At 44.5% G+C, this 21,689-nt stretch overlaps 1 protein-coding gene across 1 annotated transcript in view; it reads left to right on the forward strand.

Moving 5' to 3' along the window:
- Nucleotides 1-21,689, forward strand: part of KATNAL1 (katanin catalytic subunit A1 like 1) — a 178,509-nt gene that overhangs the window by 134,766 nt on the left and 22,054 nt on the right. Inside the window, exons 8-9 of the mRNA XM_073613365.1 lie at nucleotides 5,133-5,259; nucleotides 15,825-15,959. Coding sequence (XP_073469466.1) covers nucleotides 5,133-5,259; nucleotides 15,825-15,959 — 262 coding nt within the window. The remainder of the gene's footprint in view (nucleotides 1-5,132; nucleotides 5,260-15,824; nucleotides 15,960-21,689) is intronic.

Raw genomic sequence — 21,689 nt, forward strand, 5'->3', positions numbered from 1 at the left:
AAGCCAGATCCTTAAGGAATCACATCACCTGAGTCTAATTAGATTCCTGGGCCTCGAGTCTGCGAACTATGCCCTGCAATGGATCGCCTGCAGGAAGCGACACGTCAGCCGGGTCCATGGCTGATCAAACTGTCCTGTCACCTAGAGGTTGGGTGACAGATGCACACCGTTGGAATCAGGAGTGCACCACAAGGCAGTGGACCCTACGGCTGACTGCTGCGGATGGGAGTCCGGGTGGTAAGGAAGGCAGGGCCGCTGGGACACCAACACTGATCCCGCCAGGGTTAGAGTGTAGGATTCCCTGGGGCGCAGAGTCTAAGAGCCAGCAGGTGTTCACCAGAGCCTCTAGAGGTGAGGATGGACTGGGCTGCAACTGGCTCCAGGTCGCGACCCCCAGGGTCCCCCAGCTTACACCCACAGTAGGCAACAGGAGGATAGGGGGATAGTAAAGGAATAAGCCAAGTTCAGGGCCACAAGCAGACAAGGACAACGGAGTTCACGCCAAGGTTCAGGGTCACAGGCAAACAGGGATAGTCGGGGACACGCCAGAGGTCAGGGTCACGAGCAGACAGGAATAGTAGAGAACACGCCAATGTCGGTAACAGAAACAAACGTAGAGCACACGGCAGGCAGGAACAGGAAGCCAAACACACAAAGGTTGATCAGCAGGGCTGGCCTGCAGTGCAGAGGTTAATATAGAGTTCTCTGATAGGAGCTGGGGTGGAGCCGTGCTAGAGGAGAGTTAATAAAAGCAGTCAGGTGAGAGTCAGCTGGTCTTTAGAGATGAACACATGGAAACAGGTAAGCTGATAGACAACACTATTGCATAATCATGACACTTATTTTGTAGCACATTACAGACTGAACTGTTCACATTAGTCACAATCTTTAAAGCAAAGTACATTGTAATGACGCTGCAGTCATTTAAGCAGCTTCATAATATCGTCAGCAAATAAACTGAAGGTGCATTTTTGTGTTGTGCAGTAAAATTACTCAAACTTCAGGAGAACTAAGTTTTTTCTTTATTGTACATCACGGGACACAGAGCAGCCATAACTAACTGGGTTATACGCCACCTATAGGTGAATGGACACTGGCAAATAAAAAAAAACAGGAAGTCCTCCCCTATAAAACTCCCTCCTACACAGGAAGTACCTCAGTTTTTTTGCCAGTGTCTTGTAAGGTGATGGTCATGGTTGGAGAAACTTTCCATGATCTAGCTAATAGAATGGTCCTGGAAACAGATCCTAAAGGATTTAAGGCACTATGTAATCTGATCCATCCGGAGGGTGATAATGAAATGGATGGTACTCGAACCTTGATTACATAGAAGACTAGGGGGTGTTGCCTGTAATGTTGGGCACTGGACCCTGGGATCCGGACCCTTGGTAAGAAAAACTCCAAAGGAGATCCGGCAGGGTGCTCTACAGGTCCAAGGGAATGGCCCCAAATTCAAGGGGACCCGGTCCTTGAAGGTCCAAGAGACAGAACCCCACCGTGATGGGGGGAAGATTGGAGTCTAGCTTTTTAGGCAGTCCTGCGGCGGGATTGGTAAGTGTTTTAAAACTCTTCTCTTTTGCACTTGCTCAAACTGTAAAAAAAGAAATACACAGCAACTTACTTTTGTGGTGAAACCAGGTGTCATGTTTTCTCTATCCACTTGGGGACAGTGATGTCGCGGATCCAGTAGGGGCTCTCTCATGTGAAGGCTTCCAGCCTTATTAAACCCAGCAGGAGGCGGGCGGCTCTTGGATCCTCCTGCCGGCACACCTAGTTTCTGCTCAGAGCTCAGGGAATATTGGTTGCAGGATACCTGGACAATCTATTATTGATCAAACGGTTCCAGACCTGGGGTGGAATGTAACCCAGACGGTTCAGTTCTTGGAACGCCTGGGTTGGGTTCTGAACTGATCAAAATCAGCCCTGCAGCCAGTTCAGCGCCTAGAGTGTTTGGGGTTGATATTAGACACGGTAAAGGCAAAAGTATTTTTGCCACCACTGAAAGTCAGAGCCATGAAAAACCTCATCCAGGTCATAAGGGGGAGAAAATATCCCTCCATTCCCCAGTGCATGAGGCTACTAGGGAAAATGGTGTCTTCATTCGAAGCAGTCCCTTATGCACAATTCCACTCCAGACCACTACAGAACTGGAACAAGACTGTCCAGGATTGGTCTGGATTGGCACATATCTCTTCGACTGAAAGTGCGTCAGAGTCTCAGTTGGTGGATGATGGCCAAGAATCTGGAAAAAGGAAAGTCCTTTTTACCTATGGTCTGGAGGGTGGTGACGACAAACGACCAATATTTCTGGATGGGGGCAGTTCTAGAGGAGGCCACTGTCCAGGGAGAATGGTCCTGGAAGGAGAGGAGCTTGCCCATCAACATTTTGGAAATTTGGGCAGCTCGCATGGCCCTAAGCTACTGGACTTCCAGACTACGGGGATGTCCTGTGAGGGTCCTGTCTGACAACGCCACAGCTGTGGCATATATCAATCACCAGGAGGCACCAGGAGTCAGACAGCACAGAACGAAGTGGATCGCATGCTGACCTGGGCAGAAAGATTTGTTCCATTCCTATCAGCGGTGTTTATTCCGGGAGTGGAAAATTGGCAGGCAGAGTTTCTGAGTCACCAGCAGATGTTTCCGGGCGAGTGGTTCCTAAATCCCAAAATCTTTTAATTGATCTGCTGTCGATGAGGGGGTTCCAGATGTAGACCTGCTGGCGTCCAGGTTCAACAGGAAACTAGACAGTTTTGTGTCCAGAAACAGGGACCCGCTTGCATTAGGGGCAGATGCCTTAGTATATGCGTGGGATCAGTTCTCTCTGATCTATGCCTTCCCTCCAATCTGGCTGTTGCCAAGGCTACTGCGCAGGATCCGGGAAGAGGGAAAGCCGGTTATTCTAGTAGCTCCAGCCTGGTCCAGAAGGACTTGGTACGCACAAATTGTAAGATTGGCGCTGGGAAATCCATGGGTTCTTCCACTCCGTTCGGATCTGCTCTCGCAGGGTCCAATATTCCATCTTGTTTTACAATCTCTAAATTTAACGGCTTGGCTATTGAAACCAGGGTTTTAAAAGACCAGGCATCTCTGGGCCAATATTGTCTACCATATTAAATGCTAGGAAGTCAGTCTCTAGTACTATCTACTATAGAGTGCGGAAATCCTACATTGCCTGGTGTGAGGCCAGGAGATGGCATCCCCGAAGATATATCATCGGGAGAATTCTGCCATTTTTGCAAAAAGCGGTGGAAATGAATCTGGCTTTTAGTACAGTCAAATGTCAAATTTCGGCCTTAGCAGTTTTTCTTTTAGAGGCCTATTGCTGCTCACTCCTTAGAATGAACATTTGTACAGGGGATGATTCATGTGCTTCCCCCAGTCAGGCCACCTCTGTGCCCATGGGATTTAAATGTAGTCCTTACAGAGGCAACCTTTTGAGCCTATTCGTGAGATTTCTCTGGTTCTTTTGGTTGCAGTGACATTGGCCAGAAAGGTGTCGGAATTGGCGGCTCTGTACTGTAAAGAACCATATTTGATCTTCCACCAGGATAGGGCGGTTTTGCGGCCACAACCGGATTTTATGCCTTAGGTAGTGTCCGATTTTCATTTGAATCAGGATGTCATTCTGCCTTCCTTTTTTTCCAAATCCGCAATCTACAGAGGAGAAATTATATAATTCTCTTCATGTAGTATGAGCTATCAGGATCTATCTGAAGATGTTGGATCAGATTCGGAAGACTGATGCTCTGTTTATACTGCCAGAAGGTCCCAAGAAGGGACAGGTAGCGTCTAAGTCTACTATTTCCCAATGGATTTGCCAAATGATTGTTCAGGCATATGGATTAAGGGCACACTCTACCAGGAGGGTGAGTGCTTCATGGGCTGTTCATCATCAAAGATCAATGGCTCAGATTTGCAAGGCTGCTACTTGGTCTTCGCTGCATACATTCACAAGGTTTTACCAAGTGCATGTTAGGACTCAGGAGGATGTTGCATTTGGACACAGTGTACTGCAGGCAGCAATATAGATCCTGTTGTTCTGATGGTGTTTCTTTGGTCATAATGGGTTCCCTCCCCTCAAAAGCATTGCTTGGGGATGTCCCAGTTAGTTATTATGGCTGCTCTGTGTCCCATGATGTACGATAAAGAAAATTGCATTTTTTTCTATAGCTTATCTGTAAAATCCTTTTTTGGAGTACATCACGGGACACCGAGATCCCTCCCCTCTTGTCTGGGAAAGTTATTGCTTGCTACAAAACTGAGATATTTCCTGTGTGGGAGGGGTTATATAGGGGGGGGCTTCCTGTCTTTTTTTGATTTGCCAGTGTCCATTCACCTGTCCCGTGATGTCCGCCACAGTGTCCCGTGATGTACGCCAAGAAAAAGATTTTACAGGTAAGCTGTAGAAAAATTCCTATCTTTCCAACCAACAATGGTGTCCCTTTTCTGATATGAACCCCGGACCTGATGCTGCAGTACAACAGTGTTTCAGTACAAGTATGGACACTTGCGACAAATTCAAGTAATCCTTACTACCCCTGCTTTAAGAACACGTCGCTATGGCATTGACAGAATTACCCTTAGTTCCCAAGTTAGGAAACTGGCAGTAAATATGACCAGCTCTAGGCTGGTATACAGGGGCATGCCAGTTCTCAGAATGGGGCATCTCTGTGCTGGGAAACTGTCAAAAATGACACCACTTCCCATACATCTATTCCCTGACAGATTTGGCTGTTGGCTTGGATATCCACACACTGCCATCTGCTGTCAATTAGAAGCAAGGCAAACCTGATGGAGAACTAGTCTTTAAGTTCTCTATAAGGCTCCACCCATACCACTTAAACCAACCAGGAAGGGAACGCACTGTGGAAGGAGTGACCAGTGTGCACATTCCTACCTCATAGAAAACAGACAGATTCATGTACCTTTTTTCTGGCAATTGCAGTTTTGAGGCCCAAGAAAATTCTAAGGGGCATATATGAAACCCTTTATGAATTACCCCCATATGTTTTAGTTTACATTACTGAAAATATATTTTCCTTCATGTAATTTTGTTATACATGCACACCCATACATTTATGCTTTTCTATTGTATATTTTATCAGTAACAAAGTTATTGCTTCCAACAGGCAAGATTTTATGCACCTACTACTATTTTCATTGATGAAATTGACTCAATTTGCAGCCGTAGAGGAACATCTGATGAACACGAGGCCAGTCGAAGAGTCAAGTCCGAGCTGCTCGTTCAGATGGATGGTATGTTAACCAACTGTCATGTCTGTTCATGGATTTTCATTGTGTGACATGTATCTAAAAATGTATCTAGCTCAATTGCAACCAAGTGCTGAATTGCATCAGAGAAACCAGGGCCACTGGCTCTGATGGGGGCAATTTTTGTTTAATTGTTGAAAATACCATACCAATTATCACATAATATTTACAATGGCACCATCAATTTACGTAGCAATTTACAATACTGTACATTCACAACAGTTCCTGCCCTCAATCTAAGGTCTCTATCTCACATGTATACATACATGGACCAATTTAAGACAGGTGTCTATTAGCCTACTGGCATGTCTTTGGAGTGTAGGAGGAAACTGTAGTAACTGGAGGAAACCCACACAAGCGAAGGGATAACATGCAAACTTCACACGGATAGTGTCCTGGCCTAGATTCGAATTCAGAACCTCAGTGCTGCAAGGCTTAAATGCTATGCACTGAACAACTATTTTGTCCTAATATAGTGTAGAATTATAGGTTACATTCCACTACTTTCAGTTGATTGAACACTCAAAAGCTTTTCTAGGTCTGCCCTCAAGTGTACCCATATAGCCCCACCCACTCCATGAGGTTGCAGTTTTTTGCTAGTGTACTTGGGAGATGGATGCCTTCTCTTCTTGGAGAAGAATTTCTTGCTATTTTCACCAGATTTAGTTTACCTCTCTTTACTGACCCTTCTATCAATATCTGACTGCTTATTGCATTCATGGCTTACTAGCAGTTTCCAGATTGGTTACCCTTGACTATACCTTGATAACTGTAGCCAGACCTGTAATGTTACTTTAGGGACTGGATCTTGCATTTGGCACTCCCCTTAGCATGTGGTGCATTGAGTGAAGTTAGCCGCAGGGTGCTATACAGGTGCAGGACTGTGATCCATTCTTATGGCACCCAGATCCTAGGAGCACTTTGAGGGTATGTCCATCATGGTGAGAGAATCCTGGACCCTGAACTCCAGCTATGTGGAGCAGGTAAGACACGGTTTCCCTTTACCCTTATTCACACTGGTTCCTGGCTTTTACATGTCTTGATGGACAAGAAGTTTGCAAGGCACACATGTTGGGGGGCCTTACAATCTCAGGATTTTTCCCTATCTTTTTTATTTTTTTCACTCTTAGGCAATTATAGGTAATGTTTTCATAACATTTACATGTTTAAATTTGGTGGCGTTTTTTCACCTAGCTACCAAAAGTTCTTCTAGTAGTGCCATCAGTGCTTATCAGACTCCTAACTACACTTCTGCTCGCCATTTTCTTCTGAAAAATCCAAACTGATAATTTGCCATTTCGCCTGTTGCTGGATTTATCAGAGACACAAAAGTCGATTTGTGCCTGGGTTAATGCATTCCCTCAGTCTTTCAGTAAACCTGTTGGACGGATGTTGGTGTGCAGCTAATTTCTTTCACTTGCATTCTCTCATGCTAGACACACATTGAAACTCCTTAATACATAGTAATTCTGTGAATGTGCCTCAGGAGAATACGCTTACTTTGCAATGGAGGATTACAGGTGCTTGGGAGCAGGGGAACATGGGACAGGTCTGTGGCACGCTCTGAGGAAACTCCAAGTTTGTGGATAGTGGTACCCTTTGTTCTGCAGCAAGGTCTCTCACTGACATCACTCCAGCCCTCTGACTCAGGCACCCTTACTGGCACGCACCACGTGCCTGTGTAACTAAGGCAGAGTTTAGTGCCACTATGTCTGATCTAATCCAGAGGTTTTTGCCACTTCTAGAATCGGCTGGGGATATCAGTCTATAACACTCCCCTCCCTATGTTCTTGGGTCAAACCTAAAATTGCTTAGCACTCCTACTGTGCCAGAAAACAAATGGGATGCAGATATTTTAGCAGAGGAAGCGCAATACTTTCACCACCACAATTTAGGGAAATTACTCCCTTAGCTTCTTGCCATATGATGTCTGCTTTGGACTCATTCATCAAGGCAGTGTGCACTAATCTATGCATAGCACTGCACAGGGCCATTTGTAGAACGCTTTTTCCTGCTCTGGATCGGGCAAGTTGGGGCTTATACATGCCGACTTGGCCTTTTACAGGCTAAAGTGGCTATTGTGCTCGTACCTTCTCAAGAACTTAACCTTTGTGCCAGTTGGCTTCATTCACCAACTTTGTATTGGGAAAGGTCCCCATCCCCCTGTTACCAGGGTACCCTTTAGGTGATAGCTTATCCTCTCCACTTGCAGTCTATAGAGGCGTCGGCATTTGCCTGCCTTGCTCAACAACTCGTCTGGGGCTTACGGCAGCTCCACAGCCTTGCCCAGTGATTTCATAATATTCCTACTCCTGGTTATTCCCTAGGAAGGTACATCCCAACCTCTAAGTTAGGTGTGCCCCTAATTCTCTATCCATGCAAGTCACTTCCCCCTTGCTCAGTAGTTTTCTGATAGGACAGTTTCACCTAGTAGGCTAATAGGGAAACTCATTCTGGGGTTTGCCCTTGTTCATTATCCTGTACATTTTCTGTCTGGCACTGCTTTCAGTATAATACTTTGTACCCTGTAACATCGGTTAACCTTGTATATCCTCTCCCTTACTCCATAGCACTTGTGCACCCTGTGCACTTCCTGCTGAATATGGCTCTTCATTATCGCCGTCTGGGGCTCCTGCAGGACTTTTTGCCAAGCAGAGCCCTCCCTTTCTGTTTTTTGTGGCTAAGATTTTCATAGATTTCTTATGAAAATGGATTTCCGGTTCTCTATTACTTCCGGCAGCAGCAGTTCTGATTTGGCTTTCTTCCTTGCAGAGAGGTCCCTTCTAGTGCTTCCCCCTCCTTTTTCAACCAGACTGGGTTGCTATTTGCCCTTTTTTAAATAGGGCTTCTCCCTTCAGGAAATTAGTCCTTCCATTCCTGCCAGAGTCCATTCTCCTGTTGAGGTTGGGTCCTTGGGCCTACGCAGCATCTAGAATCTGTTCCTTTTTCCTTGTGCAGAGCCGCCACCTAATTCTGTCAACCTTTCTCACAAACAGTTTTTTTGCAAGGTGGCTGTTTGAGCTGTCGCCATCGCTTGCTCTGGCTGCAGGGTGCTTCTGCTGCTATTTTCTTTTTCCCGTGGGCTGGCTGCTGTTTTAGGTGATTTCTTGCTCAACCCTCAATTTATTGCTTGGGGATGTCCCATGCTCGATGAATCTATTCCTATGTCCTGTATAGTATGATAATGATAGGAATTTTGGCGTACTCCCCACTTTTCTCTGTGATCTCTTTATTGCTTGCTGAAAATACTGGAGAATTATGCAATAGGCAGGGGTTATATTGGGTACACTAGGGGGCAGACCAAGCAAAGCTCTTGCCAGTGTCGGTTTACCTGAAGGTAGTGGCATGTTATCCATGGTCTTTGAATCGATTCCTGTTTCACATACTGTACTCGGAGATATGACATTCGAAAGGTACTTCAAAATTCCTATTTTTTCCTTGTTTCAAATAAGCCCACAGTACGTAAAAAAAAACTCTGACAACATGGTGTAACAGCACAGCACTGCACACAATCTAAGCACTCACTTGCTTCCAGCCAATCTTCACCACTGGATCCCAAATATTCTAGAAGTGTTTCTGAATTTGCCTGTTTATTCCCTTGTAATAAACCATGGATGAATCCTAATTTACAAGAAGCTAATGTTCTTAAAAAAAGACGCTGAACTCAAACTAAGTGGTGAATTGCATGGTAGAACTGCTGAAGGCAAAATTAATTTATGGATGAACACACCAATTATAAGATAGCTATAGGGGTATATATAAATTTGCAAAAAAAAAGAAAAAAACTGTATGAGAATATTACCATTTGAACAAAAATATTTTATTTAAAAAAATATGTTTTAAATACATTTTTTGATTATACTACAACATTTTGTAATGAAAAGCCATAGTGACTTCTAGAACAGTTCAGGGTCATAACCAAATTTAAAGATGAATTCCAGGCACAATATATTTTTACATAGTTGCATTAAATATAGCTTTGGCCAATGTAAATTTTGTATATACCATACCTGATTGATGCCGCTGGAAGCTGGATCTCCTCTTTGTTCCAGGTTCCGTGCTAAGCGGCCAGCCTGATGCATTGTGAACACAGGAGGTTGGCTGCTTGGCATGGGTGCCATTCAGAGAATGCTTTGCATTTTCTGAATAAATATAAAGTGTTCTCCAATTGGATGAGGTGTAGAGGTTGGGGGTTATGTCACGCTCTCCATCTCATCCAATCAGAGGCTAGTGCCGAGTGGCCGACCTCCTGTGTTCACAGTGCATCCGGCCAGCCGCTTAGCACGATAGGGGCATCGCCCAGGTATGGTATGTACAGAGTTAGATCAGAGGTAGTCCAAGCTGGCAACAACTTAAAAGTTTGGAATTTCCCTTACTTTCAGTTGTGGTAACAGTGGTCATCAGGACACATCAAATGAACTGCCCCATTAAGGGCATAGACAGCAAAAAAAATAAAGAAGTTCCAGCTCTTTCCCAGTTTATCCAAAGCAAAGAAATTATGATTTTATATACAGTTAAAGTATTCTGCTGGGTAAGGCACAAAATGATAATTAGCGAGATTTTCCCTAATTCTCTTTCAGGACTGCACCTGAGAGATCATATCTTCCCCCACCAGAGACTGGAAACACTTCACTACCAAAGTTTAAAAGGAGGCTTCTCCCCACCTAGAACACCTAGTAACTTGAAGGAGGCTAGGATCCTTCAGGGCTGTCCTGGAAGGCAGAAAGTCTCCTCTTACCTATTTCTTTTCTTATGAGGTTTCTCCCAAGCATCCTCTTGGTATGTGTGTGGGATATTATGGCTCCTTCTCTCCTTTCTGTGCTTGGAGAAAGCCTGTACTGACTTGTTGTCTTGCCTGAGTTTTTTCCTCAGAAACAGTGCATGGCAAGCGATGCTGTGTTTCTGGTGGCTAAGACATGTCCCCAGCCATGTCTGGGGGTGGATTTGTAATTTCTAAAAGGAGCTGGACTTCAGGGTCAGGCTTGTTGCATTATTTCTGGCTGCAGAGGATGCAGGGGGGAGGAGGCAGGACCCAGTTTGTACCTATTTTGTGTTCTGGTCTGGTGCAGCAGCATTTCAGGACTCCAGAACCAGCATCCCAAGCCACGCTTTGCACTGCAGGCTGTGCAGGATGGAGGAAGCAGCAGTGGAGCAGAAACAAAGCCCAGGTAGGGATCTAACTCTGGGCTTTTCTGTTTTACTTTTGGTATTCCCCTGGTGGCTGGTGCCTGTCTGGGCATGTGAATTTGTTTTCCCCTATTCAGTGCACCTGTTATTTTGAACATGGTGCTGTAGGTTCCTGTTGAAAGGAAGTGCCCCTAATGCAGAGTGTAGCTGGGGGATGCATGAAAAAAAAAAAACACTGTGCAAAGGCTGTATTGCTTTTCTAGTTTAGGATGAATCTTCAGCAGTGTGTAATGACCTAACTTCCTCAGTCAAAAATGAGCTCTGTTCTACATTTCAATCTTTTCGCCCCATGCTGTCACACAAGTTTCTGCAGTTTTAGAATCTTTGCCCATCCCACAGCCTTCTGCCATTCTTGGTGCAGAGCCTGGGGGATCTTTTTTCCAGGAAGGAAAAGAGGAAAGTTTTTTTAGCTTTTAAATACGAATAATTTCTGAAAGAAGTTGATGGTCTTCTTAAGCAGTTCATGCTATGCTAAGCACTGGGGAAGATAAAAAAAAAATGTATCTTCAAAACCATATGTACTTAGGTCTTGATAAGCCTAAAGGGCTGGTATATCCAGTTCATACTCTGATTTACAACTCTGTTAAAGAATGGTATGGCCTGTAAAGAAAACTTTTTTTTTTTTTTCCTCAAAAGCTTGTAAGAGGAGATTCCCTTTTGAGAAAGACCCATAATCTATATGGAATAAAATGCCTAAGCTAGACATGTTTTTTTCCTAGGTCTCAGAAAGTATGAATTTAGCTTTTGAGGCAATCTAAAGGAGCCAATTGGACAAAAGGATGTATCTGCTACTTAAAGTGGTTGTAAAGGCAGTAGGTTTTTTTTATCTTAATGCATTCTAATGCCGCGTACACACGGTCGGACTTTTCGTCTACAAAAGTCCGACAGCCTGTCCGACAGACTTCCGGCGGACTTTCGGCGGACTTGCAGCAGACTTTCTAACGAACGGACTTGCCTACACACGACCACACAAAAGTCCGACGGATTCGTACGTGATGACGTACACCGGACTAAAATAAGGAAGTTCATAGCCAGTAGCCAATAGCTGCCCTAGCATGGGTTTTTGTCCGTCGGACTAGCACACAGACGAGCGGATTTCGGGGTCCGTCGTAGTTACGACGTAAAGATTTGAAGCATGTTTCAAATCTAAAGTCCGTCGGATTTGAGGCTGAAAAAGTCTGCTGAAAGTCCGGAGAAGCCCACACACGATCGGATTACCAGCCAGCTTTAGTCCGTCGGCGTCCGTTGGACTTTTGTAGACGAAAAGTCCGACCGTGTGTACGCGGCATAAGCCTTCTGTGTGCAGCAGCCCCCCTAATACTTACCTGAGCCTCATCTCTATCCTGCAATGTCCACGAGTGCCTCGGCCGTCAAGGAGTCTCCCTCCTGATTGGCTGAGACACAGCAGCGGCGCCATTGGCTCCTGTGCTGCCAATCAGGAGAGAGAGGGGGCGGGCAGAGCCACGGCTCCGTGTCTGGATACACGGAGCTGCAGCTTGGCTCAGGTGCCCCCATAGCAAGCTGCTTAGGACATATATGGCAGATACTTCCAAAGAGGAGGTTTGAGAATCTTTCTCGACTTTGTTTAAGGCTAAGGGTTACATTGCAGGTGCCCCAGCGAAATCCATACGGCTGTCGGCCAGATCAGCGGCACTTACAAACTCCACCAGGAGAGCTTTATGGCTGAAAACATGGCCGGGAGAATCCGCTTCTAAAACAAAGCTGTGTGGTATTCCATTTTCTGGTGACCTTCTTTATGGGCAAGATCTAGAATCAATTCTGACAAAAATAATTTTTTACTGGTTAAATTGAAGAAAGTGCAGTCATCTAGACATTTTTTTTTTTTTTTTGTCCCCAAACAACTCAAAGAACAGAAAAAGGAAAACTTAGACCTTTCAAAAGTAGAAAAAAGTTTCATCCTCCTGCGCAGTTCGAGAAGTCCCAATGACTGCAGGGGTTTCTTCCACAATGGGAGACCATCACTTCTGTTGATTCAGTTTGGATATGGTCTCCGAAAGTTATGTCCTATAATTTGCAGGTGCCCCCTGTCCCCCCAAAGAAATTTAGTAACAAATATTCAGAAGAATACGATCAAATCTCTGGCCATGAAGTCGCTGATGCAGAACTGATTCTGCAGAGATTTATACCAGTACTGCCAGAAGAACAACAGCAGGTGTTCTCTACTCCCTAGTGGAAAAACCTTCAGGAAAGTTTTTTACATAGTTCTCATTTTGATACCACTGAACAAATTGGTCCAATGCAGAAACTTTCAGATGGACTCTTTTCTGGTCAAAAATCTACTCATGCAAGATTGCTGCCAGGGCATTGATAGACCTAAGAGATGCCTGTTTCCACATTTCTATTAACCCGCAATCTCAGAAGTTCCTGAGGCTAGCATTGAAATTGGAAGATTGGGAGATTGAATTCTGCATCAGTTCTGGGTTATACAGTTTGGCCTTTCATCCACCTTGACAGTATTCACAAAGGTAATGGCAGAAGCAATGGATCCTCTACGGATGAAGGGGATAGCAGTAAATCTTTATCTTGATCATCTCCTTTTCTTTGGAGCCTCAGAGGAGAGGTTGTGGCATGATTTGTGTGTAGCTTGCAAACATTTGGAAGCTCTTGGTTGATTTTCGAATATCCAAAAGTCAATTTTATTTCCTGCTTGTTTGATCAATCTCATGGAACAGAAAATGTTTCTTCCAGGAGACAAGAGGGAGAAGTTGCAGGCAAAGTCCCAAGCAGCAAAATCCCAAAATTGGAGAGTGTTAAAGGCTATTGCAATGGCCTTATCAGAAGGCACAAAGAGCAGAGCATTACAAACTTTGGCAGAGGAGATTCTTGTTTGGGCAGAATGCATCTTGGCATCCTTATTGGCAAGCCGTCTCAAGGGCACTTTGAGTTTGGTGGCCGACTTCCAGAGCAGGCACTGGGTATTAGAAGAAGATTGGACTTAAAATCTGGAAATTTTTTGGTTTCTATCATTTCAAAAATATGGGGTAGTCCTCAGGTAGACCTCTGCAAATCAAGAGAATGTAAAGGCCCCTCTGTTTTTTATTTCCTGAACAGAGAAGACCGTTCCCTGGGAATCGATGCTCTAGCGCATCCCTTGGAGTTCCAACTTTATGCCTTTCCTTTTTTTCAATTGATCTTACAGGTTCTAAGGAAGATTCGGAGGGAAAGAACGTCAGTCCCCTTAATAGCACAGTTCTGTTCCAAAAGAGCATGGCTCTCCATGCTTCTTTATCTGGCAGACAAGCCATATTGGCCTCTTCCAGTCAGACAAGACTTACTGCTTCAAAGGCCTTTGTTACCAAGAGGTAACTAAATTAAACCCCACAACCTGGTTTCTGCGGAGCAGCTTTTAAAAAAAGAAAAAGTTCTTGGAACATCTGGTCTCTATTCTGACAAATCATAAGAAAGTGACTACAGTCATGTAGAGAGTATACAACTTGTGGTGTGTTTCTTCTAATAGTCTGCCAGAAGACCTCTCCTCTATTCTAGAATTTTTACAAGGGGGTGCAGACAAAGGCTCTAGCAGTCAGCACCGCAAGGTGCATGTAGCTGCTTTAGGTGTATTTTTGGAAAGCTCCATTTTTATCTGAACCTTTTGGTTGTAAGATTTTTTTTTTTAAGGCTCTGGTTCAGTCTATACTTGCGCCGATTAGTCTTTCCAAAATGTGATCTGTCAGTAGTACTGCAGGCTCTAATTAAATAACTTTTTGAACCGTTGGATGCAGCATCTCTGAAGTTCATTACTTTAAAGGGGGTTCTTATGATAGCAGTTACTTCTGCATGCAGAATCAGCAAACTTCATGCTCTGTCTCTACTAGGAAGCTTTTTTGACAGTGTTCCTGGATCAGATTATTTTAAAAATATAGCCGGGATTTCTTCCAAAAGTTTATCGCCGTTCTGAGGACATTGTCCTTCTGACCTTTTGCCCAAATCTGTTGGGGGAGAATGAAAGAAATTTCCATTCTTTGGATGTGAGAAGAGTAGTGTTACATTACCTGGAGGTAACCAAGGAATTAAGGAGCTCAGATTCCCTTTATGTTCTGTATGCTAATGCCAAAAAAGGCCAAAAGGCCTTAAAAGGGTCAATAGCTAGATTGCTAAGGACGGCTATGTCAAGAAGCCTATGTCTGTATGGATTTGGTCCCACCTTTGGGGAGTCATGCTCACTGCACTAGATCTCTGGCGGCTACATGGACAGAAAGGGCTAGTGCCACCCCAGAAAAAATCTGCAGCAACGTGGTCAAGCTTATCCACCTTTGTTTGCCACTACAGATTGGACCTATTGTTTGCGAGAGATTGGACCTTTGGTAGAAAGGACTTGCAAGCTGTTCTCCCTTCCTAAGATTGGTAAATTCTTCTTTATCCTCTCAGGTGCTGTCCTGAAAGATGTTTTGGGAAATTCAAGATACATTTACAGGTAACTTTCCAGTAGTCTTTCAGGACAGCAACTGTTGCCCATCTATCTGTTATATTATACTCTCTTGTGCTTGTGTTTTTCTGTTTGGCTGTAGGTACTCTACTACAACTGACGATGTGTGGGGAGAAGTCTCCTTTTGGAGGTGAAGTGTTTCCTTTTTATGGAGGGAGGCGCTACGATTTCTCAGGTGCTGTCCCGAAAGACTACTGTAAAACAAGTTACCGTTAAGTCTAACTTGAATTTTTTGCTGCTAAATGTTCAAAATGCTTGCAAACGAAGCTGTCAGAATACAATTAGCCAGCAGGTGGATTCTTCCAACTGTGCTGTATAACTTGGATAGAGGAATCTGTTACTGGTAGAAACAAATTCTATTCTTGTATGTACAGCATTAGAGTATAACAGAAGTTGTATTCTGCAGAATTTATAGCCTATATTTTCTAATTATGAATAACATCAGGAGAGGACTGAATACATCTATAGCTGAACCAGAAAAAAAATCATAAAAGCAGCAGATATACCAGTGAAACTGCTGTAAGTGAAACTAGCTATATTCTCCTATGGGCTCAGCTTAACAAAGAAAACATTAGTAATTGCGGTTTGAGGGCAGTGAATACAGTTGTATATGTAACCCATTTTCCTCTGCAAAGCGCTAGTTATTTTATGTTCAACCTTCAAGGTTCAGTTTCCAGTCTCTATGTACATAGATACCATCTGAAAGATTGCCTGAGTCATTCTGCTTTATAAATGTATAACTCCTTGAACTACCAGAGCAGTCTTGTGAGTTTCTGTGATGTAATGACAGAATTTCAAAATCCTTATTAGCATTGATGGGAAGTTTGTTTGACAATGAAATAATGCTGCATATTTTGTTATACTAGTTTATTCTCGTTGTTTACTTCTGCTAACATCATCTTCTTTAATACCCTAGGTGTTGGAGGTGCCCTGGAAAATGATGATCCATCAAAAATGGTGATGGTTCTGGCTGCTACCAATTTCCCATGGGACATTGATGAGGCTTTACGAAGGAGATTAGAGAAAAGGATATACATAGCCTTACCTACAGGTGAGGACGGAGAAAGCAGTAAATCATTTTTAATCACTCCTGCTATATCATCTGTATCCGTAATGGGTTATCCAAGATACCAAAATACCAATCGTAGTTCAGGTTAGATCAAGACTTAAAGCCTGACTCCAGCCAAAACATTTTTTGTTCTTGAATGAGTGGGTGCATTTTAGAACCTCTTAAGTTATTATTGCTTTGTGCATCCACATTGGTAGATTCTCTTGCTTCTTGTCTTGGTGGCACTTAGTCTCATACTGATACATACGGTATCACTTGGGACAGGAAATGCAGGCAAATCTACCCAACTGTAACACAGTCAGCAATGCAATGCCGATGGAGGGCTTAAAGTGTTAATCCAAAGGCAAACCTTTATTATACTGCAGCTTACCAGTTCTAACATGTGGTGGCTAAATTGTTTTTATTTTTTTAAGCTTTCTTTCCTTTTTTTTTTTTCACCTGGTGATCTGACCAGACAAACCATTTACCACTTACAGAGGTCTTACAATGTTCAGCTTTTATTTCTGTAAAACCTTTATCCCAATAGGAAAATAAACTTTTCTGTACCTGCTTCAAGAGTGTTAGCTGGAGTTTAAAAATCTGCTAGTACATCTAACACCCCCCCCCCCTCCAAGATTAACAATGCTGCTGTCCAAAACTGTGTGAGATGTGAGTAGATGTTCCAAATAAATCATCTAACTTGGGCTTGAAGAATTCTAAGAATGTGTGAGGGAACCTATATTGGGAGCACTCAAAAAAGGTAAAAGTGATTGTAAAGTAATTTTTTTTCCCTAAAATAAACACGTTGTACTAACCTTCTCTGTGCAGTGGTATTGCACAGAGTAGTCCCGAACCTCCTCTTCGGGAGTCCCCTGCTGGTGCTCTAGGCTCCTCTTCTATTGCATGTGCCACCATAGAAAGCTGCTTCCTGGTGTGGTACATGTGCAGACTCGCTCCTGAACCGGGCTCTGTGTGTCCATTGGCATGCATCGCTCCCTCCTCACTGGATTTCACTGACAGCAGCAGAGGCCAATGGCTTCTTCAGCCAAGCCTGTGAGAGAGAGAAGAGAAGTCCTGCAGATGAGCACAGTGCTGGATTCATACAGGACTTTAAGTATAAAGTGGGGTGGTAAGCGTTAATTTTGTCAACGAACAAAATATTTTCATTGACAAAATTAACCCTATTTTAGTCGACTGAAATACAACTAAAACAATTCAGATGACTAAAATACGACTAGAACTAAAATGGCATTTCAGTCAAAAAGCTAAAGCTAAATTGAAATTTGATGTAAAAGTTAACACTGATTATACAGTGGGGACGGAAAGTATTCAGACCCCCTTAAATTTTTCACTCTTTGTTATATTGCAGCCATTTGCTAAAATCATTTCAGTTCATTTTTTTTCCTTATTAATGTACACACAGCACCCCATATTGACAGAAAAACACAGAATTGTTGACATTTTTGCAGATTTATTAAAAAAGAAAAATTGAAATATCACATGGTCCTAAGTATTCAGACCCTTTGCTCAGTATTTAGTAGAAGCAAACTTTTGATCTAATACAGCCATGAGTCTTTTTGGGAAAGATGCAACAAGTTTTTCACACCTGGATTTGGGCATCCTCTGCCATTCCTCCCTGCAGATCCTCTCCAGTTCTGTCATGTTGGATGGTAAACGTTGGACAGCCATTTTTAGGTCTCTCCAGAGATGCTCAATGGGGTTTAAGTCAGGGCTCTGGCTGGGCCATTCAAGAACAGTCACGGAGTTGTTGTAAGCCACTCCTTCATTATTTTAGCTGTGTGCTTAGGGTCACTGTCTTGTTGGAAGGTAAACCTTCGGCCCAGTCTGAAGTCCTGAGCACTCTGGAGAAGGTTTTCGTCCAGGATATCCCTGTACTTGGCCGCATTCATCTTTCCCTCGATTGCAACCAGTCGTCCTGTCCCTGCAGCTGAAAAGCACCCCCACAGCATGATGCTGCCACCACCATGCTTCACTGTTGGGACTGTATTGGACAGGTGATGAGCAGTGCCTCATTTTCTCCACACATACCGCTTAGAATTAAGGCCAAAGTTCTATCTTGGTCTCATCAGACCAGAGAATCTTATTTCTCACCATCTTGGAGTCCTTCAGGTGTTTTTTAGCAAACTCCATGTGGGCTTTCATGTGTCTTGCACTGAGGAAAGGCTTCCATCGGGCCACTCTGCCATAAAGCCCCGACTGGTGGAGGGCTGCAGTGATGGTTGACTTTCTACAACTTTCTCCCATCTCCTCTCTCCTCCGGGCAGTGGACCCTGCAAAGTGGAATCCTGGACACCACAGCGCTAAGGCATTCCTGCAGGGTGTTTAAACTGTATATGCCAAGCATGCAGTGCTTCCAGAAGGCAGCTGTGGGACACAGAGCAGACTCTGAACAGGCACTTGCAGCGGTTCATTTCTCCTTAGACGGTTCACGTGAGTCACCAAGTGTTACTTGCCAGGCTAAGGTGCTTAGCAGGATTGTTGCATAGCTTGGTGAGCCCTATTAAAGGGTCTTCCTTCTGAGGTATTTTAATACCACACCCAAGTACTCTTTTTGTGGCTAGTAAATGTCTTAAAAAAATTAGTGGCACTAACACTACAGGGAAGGGCACTCCTATGTCGTCAGTAGTTACTGATGAACCTAGTCGTATCCCTAGTTTTTTGTATCCCCTGAAGGACCAGAGGCTTTCAAGCAATCTGAGCCACTACGCCTATCTGGTATTGTGCCTACAGTCAATGCTCCTGCTTCACCCTTTATCACCAAGGATGAACTGTCCTCGGCCCTAGCCGGGTTAGAGCACAGGATTGCTGGCAGGATTGCATCCATCCCGCAGGGTGGCAAGAAGTGTGACAGATCCCCCTCCCTGGAACCTCCTAGTTTGGAGCAGGAATGGGTTGAGAATGAGGAAGAACTAAAAAGCTCAGGATTCTGTGGAGGGCCTGGCGAATGAGTCTGCTTCCAAACAATATGGACAAAAAGATATCCAGTTGATGTCTGTCTCTCAGTCGCAAAGGCTTTTCACCCTGACTCTGACCGAAATGTTTTGTTCTGCCTTTAAGTTGCCTCTTGCAGAGGTGACTGAGCCCCCCTGGTCCTTTTGGGATCCCTGAGGCCTCTTCAGGCCACACAGGCTTTCCCCCTACACCTCCTGCTAGAACAGGTGGTGTATGCTGATTGGGAACATCCTGACAGGATTTTGTTCCTCTTAAGAGGTTTTCCCTTTTTATAACCCATGGATGAAAAGTTTGTTAAAAAAGGGAGCATGCCAGCTGTAGATGCAGCAGTCTCTTCCTTAAACAAGAACTTAACTTGTCTGGTAGATAACGCACAGAAATTGGAGTCATTATTAAAAGCTTCCTTTTCTTTGGCCAGTTCAGCTATTCAGCCAGCTGTTGCAGCAATTGGTATCTGCCAGTCTGTAAAGGATCAGGTCAAACGGCCTGATAGGCCTAACCAGGAGGATAATCTGCCTGAAAATAAGACAGATATTCCTCGAGCACTGTGTTTTGCTGTTGATGCCTTAAAAGGATTCAATACAGCAGGTTCCTCGTTTGGCTCTCTTGTCTGTGCATATGCGCAGACTTTTTTGGGTTAAGAACTGGTCAGCCGAGCTTCCTTGTGAAAAGTTATTGGCAGGTTTCCCTTTTCATGGGGAACGTTTATTTGGTGATCATTTGAACAAATATATCCGAAAGATTTCCGGAGGGAAGAGTTCTCTACTTCCTGTGAAGAAAAGCACCAGGCGTCCCTCGTTTAAAACTTCAGGGACTGCTTCCTCAAATGTCTCAGCGCCAGGGCAGTTCTGCTGCCAACAGGGCGCTATATAAGACACGTATTCAGACGTACCTATCTTTCAGCCTCATCAGAGGTTCCTGTGATTTGCAGTAGAGGAACGTAATTTTCAGTTTGTGGCTCTACCCCTCGGGCTTGCTACAGCTCCCCGGGTGTTTACAAACATCCTAGCACCAGTACTGGGTCTTTAAAGGGCCCAAGGGATCCGTGTCCTTGGTATCTGGATGACCTGCTCAGAGATCACTCATTAAAGGCTCTAGAACAGAGCATAACGTGCACAGTGCGGTATTTGAAAAGCTTAGGCTGGATCAGAAATACCGAAAGGTCAGCCTTGAAACCAGCTCAAGGTCTAAAGTATTTAGGTCTAATCCTAGATACGGTCCAAGCAAGAGTATTCTTGCCACCCGCAAGGATCTGTACCCTGAAGAATCAGGTGCATCAGATAAGGGGCACCTGATAACCCTCCATTCAGCTCTGTATGAGCCTTCTGGTATCCTCCTTCGAGGCAATGCCCTATGCCCAGTTCCATTCCAAACATCTTGTTGGCCTGGAACAGAAGAGGACAAGCCCTGGATCAGTGATGACGAACCTTGGCACCCCAGATGTTTTGGAACTACATTTCCCAAGATGCTCATGCACTCTGCAGTGTAGTTGAGCATCATGTGAAATGTAGTTCCAAAACATCTGGGGTGCCAAGGCTCGCCATCACTGCCCTGGATTATCCAATGTGCTTATCTGCTCGGGCCTGCTTAAGCCTAAACTGGTGGTTGCAGGATCAGAACCTGCAAAAGGGAAAATCCTTTCTCCCGATAACTTGGAGAGTACTGACTGCAGATGCCAGTCTCTCAGGCTGGGGAACGACCCTAGAAGGACTCACAGCTCAGGGGAAATGGTCAGGGACAGAACAGATCCTGCCCATCAACGTCCTGGAATTACGGGCAGTACGTCTGGCCCTACAGTTCAGGACAGTGGAGCTTCAGGACTGCCCTATCGGGGTTCAGTCCAAAAAATGCGTGGCCTATATAAGTCACCAAGGCGGTACCAGGAGTCGTTCAGCTCTGAAGGGGGTGAACCACATACTAGCCTGAGCAGAGGGACATGTGCCAATTATATTGGCAGTCCATATCCTGGGAGTAGAGCACTGGAAGGCAGATTATCTCAGCTGCCAGCAGATCTGCCCGGGGGAATGGTCCCTACACCCAGGGGTGTTCCAGGAAATTTTCCAGCGTTGGGGATGGCCAGAGGTCGACCTATTGGCATCCAGGTTCAACAACAAGCTACAGCAATTTGTGTCCTGAACGAAGGATCCTCTGGCAATCGGAGCAGATGCTCTGATAGTTCCATGGAGCCAGTATTCCCTGGTTTATGCTTTCCCTCCGATTCCTCTCCTTCCACATTTGTTGCGCAGGATTCGGAAAGAGTGGGTTTCAGTCATTCTGGTGGCACCAGAAGGCCCTGGTTCCCAGAGATTGTGAGACTGACAATAGATGGGCCATGGACGCTCCCATGTCGCCCCAATCTACTGTCTCAAGGTCCTAAATTCCATCCCAATTTACAGTCTCTAAATTTGACGGCAAGGCTGTTGAAGCCAGGGTGCTGAAGGACCGTGGCATCTCGGGATCAGTAGTGTCTACCCCAGTGAATGCTAGAAAAGCTGTCACTAGAAAAGTTAATCATAAGGTCTGGAGACTTGTATTGCTTGGAGTGAAGCCAGAAAATGGCATCCTCGGAAATACGTGATTAGGAGAATTCTCTCCTTTCTACAGTCAGCTGTGGAAATCAAATTGGCTTTGAGTACAATCAGAGGTCAAGTTTCGGCCCTATCAGTATTCTTCTAAAGGCCTTTAGCCTCCCATTCACTGATCCGAACTTTTATGCAGGGGGTAACTCGCTTGCTTCCCCCCATTAGGTCACCTATGTGT

Source organism: Aquarana catesbeiana, linkage group LG02 (assembly GCF_042186555.1).
Source record: "Aquarana catesbeiana isolate 2022-GZ linkage group LG02, ASM4218655v1, whole genome shotgun sequence".
NCBI classification, from domain to species: Eukaryota; Metazoa; Chordata; class Amphibia; order Anura; family Ranidae; genus Aquarana; species Aquarana catesbeiana.